The sequence below is a fragment of the Botrytis porri genome (assembly GCF_014898465.1).
Source record: "Botrytis porri strain MUCL 3234 chromosome Unknown BPOR_001, whole genome shotgun sequence".
Taxonomy (NCBI): domain Eukaryota; kingdom Fungi; phylum Ascomycota; class Leotiomycetes; order Helotiales; family Sclerotiniaceae; genus Botrytis; species Botrytis porri.
The window spans coordinates 2,362,057-2,373,802 of record NW_024066075.1 but is presented as its reverse complement, the minus strand read 5'-3'; the positions used below and the strand labels follow the sequence as shown (position 1 = coordinate 2,373,802).

The 11,746-nt window shown below is 41.9% G+C and overlaps 4 protein-coding genes across 4 annotated transcripts; 1 reads left to right on the top strand and 3 right to left on the bottom strand.

Annotated features, from left to right (window-relative positions):
• Positions 1–1,095: 1,095 nt before the first annotated feature.
• EAF01_000625 (uncharacterized protein) lies at positions 1,096–2,078 on the bottom strand (the record flags this gene model as incomplete). Its single annotated transcript, XM_038908875.1, has 3 exons — positions 1,096–1,309; positions 1,362–1,678; positions 1,734–2,078. 3 exons carry the CDS (start codon positions 2,076–2,078, stop codon positions 1,096–1,098), a joined length of 876 nt encoding a protein of 291 aa, XP_038775781.1.
• Positions 2,079–2,224: 146 nt separating this feature from the next.
• EAF01_000624 (uncharacterized protein) lies at positions 2,225–3,603 on the top strand (the record flags this gene model as incomplete). The annotated part of the gene is made up of 3 exons (XM_038908874.1): positions 2,225–2,257; positions 2,435–2,466; positions 2,585–3,603. 3 exons carry the CDS (start codon positions 2,225–2,227, stop codon positions 3,324–3,326), a joined length of 807 nt encoding a protein of 268 aa, XP_038775780.1. The 3' UTR covers positions 3,327–3,603.
• Positions 3,604–4,029: 426 nt separating this feature from the next.
• On the bottom strand, positions 4,030–4,845 carry EAF01_000623 (uncharacterized protein; the record flags this gene model as incomplete). Its single annotated transcript, XM_038908873.1, has 3 exons — positions 4,030–4,352; positions 4,469–4,640; positions 4,732–4,845. The coding sequence occupies 3 exons, from the start codon at positions 4,843–4,845 to the stop codon at positions 4,030–4,032; spliced, it is 609 nt and encodes a 202-aa protein (XP_038775779.1).
• Positions 4,846–6,334: 1,489 nt separating this feature from the next.
• EAF01_000622 (uncharacterized protein) lies at positions 6,335–7,083 on the bottom strand (the record flags this gene model as incomplete). Its single annotated transcript, XM_038908872.1, has 3 exons — positions 6,335–6,657; positions 6,715–6,866; positions 6,905–7,083. The coding sequence occupies 3 exons, from the start codon at positions 7,081–7,083 to the stop codon at positions 6,335–6,337; spliced, it is 654 nt and encodes a 217-aa protein (XP_038775778.1).
• Positions 7,084–11,746: the final 4,663 nt, after the last annotated feature.

Genomic DNA, 11,746 nt, shown 5'->3' with positions numbered 1-11,746 from the left:
ATTCATAGTCACGAATTCACAGATTCACAATGTAAATTATATAAAAATCATCTAAACTACCCATCTAAATTATCTAAGGTATACCAGACCGGTACCCAATCAATAAAAAGTACATAGATGCGTACCTAGGTTGCGAGGGTAGATGACGAAAAATCTCTCGCTTAATATCATTTCTCGTTTCTCGCTTCTCGCTTACCGAGTACAGATGAACCTGGCTATAAGGGCCTAAAACATTCAAGGCCTAAATGCCCGTGTGAAGAGGTTGTTTGTATCCATATCCAGGTTTGCTTTGTTTCAAGCCCTGTCCTCGGCTTTCCCATTTTCATTAAATTTATTGTGTGAATTTAAAGAATCATTATGTGATAAATTAAAGCTTGAGTTGATTTTATTGATTTTTATGAGGGCTTTGGATTTGGATTTGAGAGATGAGGGATGAGAGGTGGGCTGTGGGAGGCGAGAGGGGGGAGGTGGGATTTGAGAGTGAGAGATTTGGTTATGTGGGTGATGTTGATGATGGGTAATGTTTGGATGATGAATGATGAATGGTGTATATAATATAGATTTGGATTTGTTAGGTGAGAGGTAGGAGATGGGAGATAAAAGTTAAGAGATATTAGATGAGAGATACTAAATAAGAGTTTTGAGGTTTGCATTATAAGGAGTCATATCTCTTTATTCTTAGGGGGTTAATCAGGTGTTTTTGATAGATTTTAGTGGCTTGATGATCGAGTCCGATGAGAAAAGGGAGTTTCATAAGGTTTAGATTTGAATTTGTATTTGAGATGGGAGATGTGAGAGTTCTTGTGTTTGGATTATTTAATCTGTTAATTTTGATAGAGTTCGTGTTTCATGATTGAGTAGTTAGATAGTTAGGATAAGAAAGGGGTGTTATGACTCATGAGGGTAGATTGTTAGATTGTCATATTGTCTGAAAAGCGATGAATTTGTTTGTCTTGTGAGCTTGGGTTGCATAGTACTGGTGGATTACATTTGTCAAATCACATATTGAGAGGAGAGTCTTTGTGGAGCTAGACACAATAATCTAGTAGAAACATAATCCTTAATCATCAATCAGGGTATACATTAGTATCAAAACTATATAAGGTCGTCGGCATATGGAGGAGGCGCTTCTTCATCATCATCTCCAACGTTAGGAAGCCCAGCATTATTGACCAACCTATCCGCTGCATTCAATCTCTTTTGTTCCTCCAATTTCACCACCCACAATGCCGATCCAACTGCTGAAGTCAGTAGGAAAAACATCGAAAGGACGGGCACAAGTTGTAATAGTAAAGCCACTGTTCCGAACCTATTTACTATTAGTATATCTCCATTTCATTATGAATAAAAGAATAACGAACCAAGTATATTTCCACTTCCTACTATTGATTTCTCTCTTCCCTTCCTTCTTCGTCAAACCACGTAATTTATTATATCTCCAATGATGTAAAGGACCAGCTCTCGCACCCGTCAGGACCAAGAATGCAGGTGTTCCAATTACGGGTATGAAATTCAGAGGAAGGAAGATAACAAATTCCGCTATTTGTCGAAAGGAAAATGGGGAGTAAACTGCAGATGTGGTTGGTTTTCCGAGCATTTTAACCTCATTCTGGGCATCGCGATTGAGTATTCGAGAAGGAGAAACGAGATCAATAAGTCCTTCTTTGATAAGTGTTGCCTATTTTTGATTTTGTTAGCTCTGCGAATCGAAAGAAGGAAGGAGGAATGCATACATCGAAAACATCAACCAATGTTTCATCTACCAATAATGCTTCAAACAACAACGCGATCAATACTTGTCCCTCCCCAAGCACAAGAAACACAGCATTAAACCATGCTCCTGGTCCATGCCAGATCGCCAGGAAAGCGACTTGCGGTAAATATGTAAAGGTAAAGAGTAAACCGAGAACAACAATTGATGTGATAGTGAGAGGAATTAATCGTTTGCCAAAAAGAGGATAGAATTGGCGATCGGCGAGAAAATATAAGATGCCTTTGAAAGGATAGAGAAAGGATGCGCTGACTACAGTTTTGATAGGAAGGTATGCGAGAGAAGGGTCGAAACGAGGGTGAGGCATTGGATTGGAGATGAAGATTAGAAAGATTGTGGAATGTGGAATATCAAATTGTGAGAAGAATTGATTTATTGAATAAGTTAACTTATTATGTTGTTGTCAATGATAATAATAATAAATGCGAGCTGGAGTAACCTTACCTAATCATCATGCTTATGACGCGCAAATCTAATCGTGATTATGTAAGCGATCAATGCAAGCATGGATCGCCAAGTATGGGGAAAATCATACACTACTGCGAGGACCGGTAAATGTTGGCGGGGCAGCTGCAGAGATCAGAAGTATCAACAAGAGTATCAAGTTGGCGTTGAACGGGTTGGATTCGATTTGTTGATTTGCAGAGTGCTTGTTGTTTATAGGTACAAGGAAAGGGTAGATATGCTGAGAACATGTAAGTTGTTCCTTTGGTTTGAATCAAGAACCAACATTTTCTACACACAACTTCAACTTCAACTTCCCCTCTTTCAATCCAAACGAGCGAGAGGTCGTCTCTAATATCGTATAAATAGGATTGAAACCACGATCCGTCTTCGTCGCGCAATCCATACACCCGATGCATCTCTCGTAAAACGAATCCTCAAATCCCATCCCAATCTTCTTCACAATCCCGATATCTCACCCCACGGTCTCTCAAACACATCTCTCCATCTAGCCTCTTCTCTCGGTCACCTAGAAGTTGCATCTCTCCTTCTCTCTCTCGGTCATGAATCCTTATCCATTTCACTCAATGAAGAACATCAAACGGCACTCATGCTTGCTGCTGGTGCCGGTCACACCGACATTGTAAATCTTCTCTGTTCGCAAGGTCCCTCCGTATCGGGTATTCTCAGAAGAGATATCCGAGGTCGAGATGCTATTATGTATGCCAGTCGCGGAGGCCATGATACTTGTTTACAAATTCTTTTGACCTGTGCAGCGGTCTACAAGGATCCGGAAGCGGTACTTGCAAATGCTGACGTGGATGGAAACACAGCGTTGCATTTTGCAAGTAGTAATGGACATATGTTGGTATTAAGAACGTTGTTGGCAGCGGGTGCAAATGCAGAGATGAGAAATGTGTGGAAGTGGACTCCGATTGCTTATAGTGCTACGATACAAGCGGAAGTTTATTTCAAGAAGTTGGTGAGTGAAGTGGAGAAGAGGAAGGAGATGAGAGTGGAGGTTAAGAAAAGTTCTATCCCGTCTAGTTTTGGTTTTGGTAGAGGAGAGAAGAAGGGGGCGGGTGTTAGGATTGTGACGGTTGATGATTGATGGGTGCACACACAACTTTGTGGGGATAACAACTGGACCCTGATGATTGATGAGTTAAGACGATAACGATCGTGATGATCTATATGGATGGGAGGCAAATGGGCACATGTATGTGTTTTGGTGTTTTGGTTTTTACATATTGCCTGCGCTTTTTGCATGATGTATCAATAGAATGCGACTTTTGCGAGACTTTCCCTTGAACAATATGTGTATAGCATTTGCCTATGCTTACTCTAGTATTTATATATCGTTTCAAATACAAAGAATTTCACACAGATGCCATTGTTGGCACATATTCATACAGCAATACAAGATTCAATCATCTCTTCACTGAGATGAAGAATTAGTGAGCAGAAATTTCATGCCTTTCTAGTGAAAGAGGCAAAACACATGTCAAGTAGGCAGTTAATGTCCAGTAAGATATATTTCTAAATAAGATCCCAATGATCAAACAAGAGAACCAAACGAAATCATTCAATCAACAATATTCAACACACACCAACATAAATTCCAAACCCACTTACAATCCCAAAAGAAAACATACATAACATCCACCAAACCAAAAACCGAACGCCACTCTCATCTCTACTTGAACCTTCATCCTCGTCCCAAAGACCAATAACAAGCACCCAAATCATCCATACCGGTAAAGCCATCAACCAAAGCCCTCTTTCTCTTCTCATCTCGTTCTTCATCTCGCCCTTCACAACCACAAAACCCCCAAACTTCCCATCAAAGCCAAAGTAGCAATCGTTTTCAACCCCATATTTCCTCTCTCCTTCACAGCGCCAGAGTTAGAAGTCGTACTCTCAGCAGTATTGGCGCTATCAGTTGCAGATCCCGTGGGAGTGGACTCTTCAGAACCGCTAGATTCCCCAGAATCTCCAGATCCACTCGTCTCGGCTACTTGTCCTCCTGTCTCGGTAGGATTACTGCTACTGGTTGCAGATGCGTATATTGCGCAGGGATTGGTGACTTGTTGATCTGTTGCTGTGGCGCTGAAGGCTGTGAGGCTGCGGGTAAGTTCTGGGGTTTGTTAGTTGGATGTGGTGGAGTAGTCATATTCTTCGTGCGTGTTCTCGGTGTATCTGATTTCAAAGTTTGGACTCGAGGGTTGCGAAAGTCGCGGGAAGATAACTCACCTTCTAAATTCAAACAAGCCGGTGCATTACTGCTATAACAATCCCCAACACTGGTCGCAAAGGCGCTGAGAGAACCACAGCATGGCTGGTCGAAATCAGCGGTTTGGGTCGCGCATGCGGGGAGTCCGCTACCGGTGATGGGACATTTGGAGTCGAGGGACATGAAGGATGACTTTGGTGCGATGATATTGTTAGTAGATTAAAAGTTCCCAGAACAACAAAATATATGATCGAGACCGAGGAGAGGAAAAATAACAACATACAATCGGACATCCAAACACCGTTTGCCCCGCAATATCACTCGGAACAAATGTAGGAAAAAGTCCTCCCCCATCGGTTATACCGCCGATTTCTGAAGCTGCGGCTGTAGTAGTCATGATTTTAGAGATTTCTTGATGTGTACAATAAATTTACTTTTTGCTGTGGAAGCCTGAAGGCTGGAGGGATGATTATGAAGGGCTTATATTATCAAGGTGCTAATATTGCATTCCTGGGTGAGACGTGTGGAATTTGATGGAGCAAGGGAGGGGTACGCGTTGGAATTTTTGGGGATTGTTGGATTAATACGAGATAGACGATGCCGGGTTTCGGGAAGTTTGATAGTAATCTTTCGGGGTTTATTAAAGGAGTGGAATTAGGTTGCCGTGATGTAAAGGGGAATAAATAGTCGTCGGATAATTCGGGAGGGAGATTCCTCGAAGTTGAGAGGTTTTTCGTTTACATTCATACTTCTCATCCCTAGATTGAAGAAGATGATACTTGGATCCAGTGATTCAGTGATTCAGTGATCTTTGGTTTCTTCTTATTGGGTTCGAGTTCTCTGAGTGAGTGGAAATATTCTTAGAACCCCGTAGCTTCTCTGAAATTTGAGGTTTCCAATTTTCTCGATGTTTACTACGATTCTAGATCTTTATCTCCAAGGGATTAATTCATAAATACGTTTTATCATCGTAGACTCTAGTTCTTTATATATTTTCTTACAATTAGTAGTGTCGAGTTTGTTTGCAGAAGTTCCATATGAAGGATCAGGGAATGCAATGTTGAATTAATCATATACTGTGAGTGATAAACATCAAGCCTAGTTTGCTCCTATCTCAAGAAAGATCCAGAAGAAGAAACCTTTACTCTCAAACACCTCAAGCTCTTTGCCCCTGGTTAGAATTATTGTTCAGCCATGCCTTGATCCATTTCTTCAACCAGATATCCTCTACTTTCCCCAAGTTCTAAAGCTTTTCGCTCTGCATCTGCGCTCCAGTTTCCCACTCTTTGCCCTCCTTTTTTCTTTCTTCTGCTCTGTATAAATGAGTCAATTTGATTGCGGGGTTTAATTCTACTAGGCGATTGAAATGCGTTTCCTTTGCGTTGGTCTCTTCTGTGCTGTGAAAAGATTGTTGATCCACTGTCTCTTCAACTTTCTGAATCCAGCTCTTGAAGCTTATTTTCTCCACTTCGGTTTCGACACTGCTGCTTGAAGAGAGTGTTTTTATAACTGTTGGTAGAAGGTTTTGCCACTTTTCCTAGCATAGTTTGAGTAGATTAAACACTTTTGCACCGTCATTCTCTCTACTGTGTTGTAGAAATTGGCGAAGTTCAACAAGCATCTCAGATAGAGCATCAATAGGTACCCAATCACTCCTGTCCAAATCCCATCCTAGTAAATCCGGCACCGCACCCACAAAAGGAGGAGGAAATTGTCAAGCTGGGAAACCCATCTCGGCTCCATACAGATGGCCCTTGGATAGGACCGCATATCTGACCATCACGTGCGATGTTGACCTTGAGTTGAATATTTTGCTGGCGTAGTCTAAGGTTCGTTCTGAGAGGTATTTACTCTCACCGTGACCCATAGACTCCGACGCCGAGACATCAATGAATGATCGCTTGTGGGATTCTGCTGATTGGTTCGCCGACGGAGGTGAAGTTGGACACGGCACTGACGGAGGAAACATATAAAAATGATGGCGATCTTGAAGCTTCACTCGCAAACTTGACCAAGTTGACAACTCCTAGAAGGTGTGGGTGATACGATGCTTGATTGATATGAAACTTGAGCGGCAAAGCATTGTGGATAATCTGCGTAATGTTTTGCAAAAGGAAAGTGTAGATTTCATCACCAAGCCCTAGCTTGGATTTTGAAAGATCGGCAGAAAGAAATGTAACGCGGTCTTTGGGAAATTCTGTAAGCAGGTCTCGACTCTTGTTTTTTTCAATCTATAAGGATTTGCTGTCGGTAGATCGATTAAGACAGTAGATATGCGTAGTGGTGGTTGCAGTCAAGAGTCTTTGCAAGATATAAGAACCTAGCCCGCCTGTCGAGCCTGTGAGGACAATACTTCCACCATTTATTGTCGGCGATGGAACAGGGCTATATTCCAAAGGAGGAATAGGGTCGATCAAGCTACAATATCCCACAAGTAAATGCTCAATATTTTTCACGCGGTTTCTTTAGCGAGTAGCGGCATACTCACATCCTCTTCTTGTTTCAAGAAGTGTTGCAAAATTCGCGCGAGTGAGAGGAGGGATGGATTTGAATAGATATCATTAACGGCCAATTGTGGAAGATTGAAAACTCGCTTCAAGTTGCGTATGAACATCAATGCTTGTAAGGAATCCATGACATTTAGGAAAAAATTGTCTTTGCCGTCAAAGGTCAAGCCTGTAAGTGTCGTGATAGTATTTCTTAGATATGAGATTGAACTCCCCAAGTTATGAGGATCCACGTGTGGGATCAATATAGTATGGACTCGATTGAAGTCTGGTCGGCAGTTTCATAGAGCGCATCAAGTTCTTTCTCGTACTGCTCCAGACTAGCTGCTCTCATAGTAGTCCCTTTGGGCGTTTTAACCATCGGACGAGCCAAAGGAACTAACAGAATATGAGATCTAGCTATTCGTGCATGCGTGGGGCATGTTCTATTTGCCTCTTCGATCGAAGGCCATATAGTATCCACTAGGTCAAGTTTCCCCGCGGGCGTTAGTTCCTCTTTACTGGTGACTTCTAATAACATCGAGGTTTGAAACCGTTGAGAGCCGGCTACTAGCACCCTGCTTATCTCTCGGTGACTCGATAGAATATGCTGCTCAGTAGGTATAGGATATGTTTTCTCTCCATTTACGAGAACGATGATATCGTCCGATCTTCTATAATGGCTTCAGCGGTTGGGTTTGGAGGAGTGAGGAATAAACAATTTGCGAGTTTGGTATTCTTGAAGATCAGGAAATGTTTTGAAGATTCGTTGATGATTCTCAAGGGTCTTGTCTCAGACGATGAATAAATCTTATGTGATGTCGTTGTAGGGACGAAATTCTACACCCGTGTCGGGATGTTTGTGAAGATATTTCCAATCTTCTCGTGTCGTTTCTTCAGTTCAGCAAATTAAAGGAAGACTGACGCCTTCAGTGGTTCCATAAGAATTGATGAGTTTCGCTCGAGATGCTACGATATTGCCACAGCCAAGAGGTAGATCTCTTCCTGAATATACCAAAGTTTTGAGACTTTTGGAGATATGTTCTAAGAGCTCTGGCGACTTGCGAATTTCCTCCAAGATTGATGACACGACGAAAGCAACTTCAATTTTGTTGTTTTTTTGATGCCCCGGATAATGACTGTGCTAAAGGTATTGCAGCTTGCAAGGGAAAGATCACGGAATTTTGGAATGATATTCCATTGAATATCACATACGCAATGTAGACGGCTTATATTTGCGAATTAGTTGGCCGCGATATTTGATTCGTGAGTAGAAAGGAAAATACATACATAAAAAGGAGGAAACATAACGAATATTCGATTTCCTTCGTACATTTTATCTACACTTTCAAACCCTGCTGGAGGATTCAATGATAATGACGTTGCATATGCTGCACAAAAATCACGCGTCCAACTGATGGGTTTAGGAAAACCAGTGGACCCCAAAGTGTGCATGACGAGCAATGGCTCACCGCATACTTCATCGAAGGTCTTTTCATACGGAAAGTGTTTTGATTGAGTGGTTAATAGATCTTCAATCAGTAGAATTTCCAAGGTTTAAAGTGCAGAACCGGCAGCAGCTATAATTGCCGTCTCGGCTGGCAATGGTCGACCAGAGGTACTAAATGTTTTACATTTCGTAACCTTCATGAGATCAAGTTGAGCCGCGACACTATTTCTTGGCGATAGCAGGAGCACCTAGAAACAAATATTCAGCAGGTAATTAAGATCTATCCGTAATCTTCTTATTTTTTACCTAGCTTTAGCAGCTCCCAAAATGAGCGATGGATATATAAAATTGTTGGGGCCAATATAAGCTAGAGTTTCGAATTCTTTTCCCACCCGCAGATTATCATGCAAGCACCACGCAACTCCATTAATAGCATTAGCGAAATCCTTATAAGTGACTTTGCGAAAATCTTCATCATAGGTCACTGGTGAGACGGGGAACTCGACGTATAGAGCTTGCGGCTTTGTTTGAGCCATGTGGTCAACGATGTGTACGAGAAGAGTCTTCGCTTGGGGCAAAGGGGCTCCTGCTCCATTGATCGCGTGTGAGGTCTTGATGATAAGATGATATCTTGTGGTATAGTGATTTCGATAAAAGATTGTCGGAAATGAACAATGATCACAGGTAGCTTTATAGATAGGTGTAAGCTATATCAGCCGTCTAATAAAAGGTTGACAATGTGAACCAACAGTCGGTTTGTTAATCTCGTAAGCTCAAATTAAAAGAAACTTCCAAAACCAACAACTTTGAGTGCCTAGGTAGGCATATGTAGCTCTTTGAATCCGCAAGATACTATAACGCTGATATCATATGCTCGAGAAGAGTCCGATGGTTTTTGTATTTGAGTAATTAAGACCCTGTGAGGATGTCTAAGCTCATGTAGTATGAGACTGAAAACACAACATAACTGATAAATTCTGCGTTACCCATTTGAGACATGTTACTCAGAGTAACAAGATTGCCACATGAGTATTTCAATGCTACCCAATATCCTAAACATAGCTATGTAATTTCTCATCACATGGATGGACCATCTAGCATGTACAACTTATGGACGTCTTGATGGTACAATCATGGTGGAAAGCCTGAAAACAAGAGCCAAGGCATATACTCGTGGGGAAGGAAAGAAATCAAAACATCGCCCGACGAAATATCCGCGAGCAACATTCCCGAAATCAAAAAACAACGATGATTGATCAAGACTTCTTGACGAGGCGCGGAATTTATCGATCGCTGGAATGGGAACAACTTCGTCGACTTTAAGCGTTAGAAGCCTTAGATAATGCAGAATTTCCTAATCGTTTCCAACAAATTGATCAGGCTTTGACGTTCTACCTGCTATCTGATCCGAAATTTCTGATAAAACTACGAGCCGAGTTAAAAAATGCTTTTCCAAATCTGTCAAATGAACCGATTCTCAAAGACATCGAACAACTTCCAATCTAAGTGCGTCAATTCAATTCAAGAAAGTCTCAGAACCGCAATGGGTACCAGCCCAGCAATCGACAAACAAGAAACGCACCTGACCAAATTATGAAATATGACGATGGAAAGAAAGCCGAAATTATTCTCCCAGGTGCAAGTTGTTCGAGCCCACAGATTTAATACTTCACAAACCCGACCAGACTAATATAAGTACAACAAACCCCCTAATTCACCTCAACCCAAAAAGATTCCACAATCCTCTCGTCTTCGACCCAGATCATTTTATCGAAGATGTAAGCCTAAGACGCAATCTTACGTCATTTTCTCAGGTTCAAGACAACCTCTTGGTATGTAACTTGCATATGGGGAGTTGTGTCTGATGCTTGCATCTCTGTGGCGGAAATTCGAATGTGAAGAGAGCAAAGGAGACGAGGGCTGGTTGGAACTCTATCAGACGGATAAGCCGGATTTTGAGATGGCTGCTGATAGACCTGTTCCGTATCCTAAGAAGGGGAGCAAAGGTATTCGTATTGTTGTTCGAAGATGAGAAATCGCATTAGTCTGTGAACTGTTGACTTGGATTACTTCTGGGCTCAGATTATGTGTGTTTCTTTCTTACATTGAGGGAGTTTGACTTACATATCAATCTGGTTGATTTGCGCCAATAACCGAGAAGACTTCCCGAGTTCTACTACAATAATACTATAGTCTTCATAAATCATCCCATGATCTAGCTGTTGAGATCTTGAGCTTCATGGGCTCTATCCCCCGTCTTTAGATTCAGCGAAGAAACTAACAATTTCATCTTCATCCCGTCTCACTTCCAAGTCACATGGCAACGTATCATCACTCTGATCCATCGAATTTGTTTCAACGCAGACTTATTAGTTAAGTAATTAGTTAAGTAGAGCAACGAAAACAATCAAGTGTCTGCAGGCGTATTTAATCAGGCTTAAGTTGCTAACTTCATCCTCGATCATATAAGAGGGTATTCCTTTTCTTCGTCTTAAGATTTTCCAGGACAGTAGAAGATCCTTCTCTCACAGGAAGTGAATTCATCCTTGCTGTTTTCAAAGTTCCATCTTCCGATCTAACTGAATCTCATCTTGCCTTTTAGAAGGGACCTTTTCCCAATCGAATGTGGCCTTGTCGCATTCTCCTCATCGATTGTAGCACCTTTTCTTTGTCTCCTCAAACCCTTCCGCCAATTCCGCCTCGAATTTGTGCCGTCTGATTTTTCACCTGCAGCAAAGTTTCCACCCATGGAAAAAATAGATGCCACGACAGATGAGGGAACCGCAGCTGTCGCGATTTTGGCCAATTTGACCAGCGCTTCGCGCCTATCTATTAGCAACCATCGTTTGTTTGTTGGCCTCCGATATCTGCAGTCTATTTGCGTACGCTTCGTTAGTGCAGCACGTTGAGCGTACTCCTCCATGTGCTGGTTTATCTGTATCTCGATGACCCCCAGCTCCTTGTCTAGGGATCTCCAAATGCTACTTTCCTATTCAATCTCTTCTATGCTATTGTCTTTCCCTGTCTGAGACCTGCCGCTGTTCAAATGAGAAGAAGAGTCCCATTTGCACTGAAATTCTCGCATAATTAACGTAACTTGTTTTCTGGTGAACCGCACAAGTGTCCTTTCTCTGATTAAACTTTGATACCCGGCAACAATCGTACGGTCGTTGAGTTGTACAGCCTCAATCGACCCGTATAACAACCATATAACAACCACATCACAAAACCCGATATTGAAAACACATAACCCCTTACAACATGCAAAAATCCATGAAAACTCGATATGATAATCTTCCGCATGCTCGTAATCCTCTCCTTCTCTCACACACACACACACTCACACATTTATCTACCTCCCT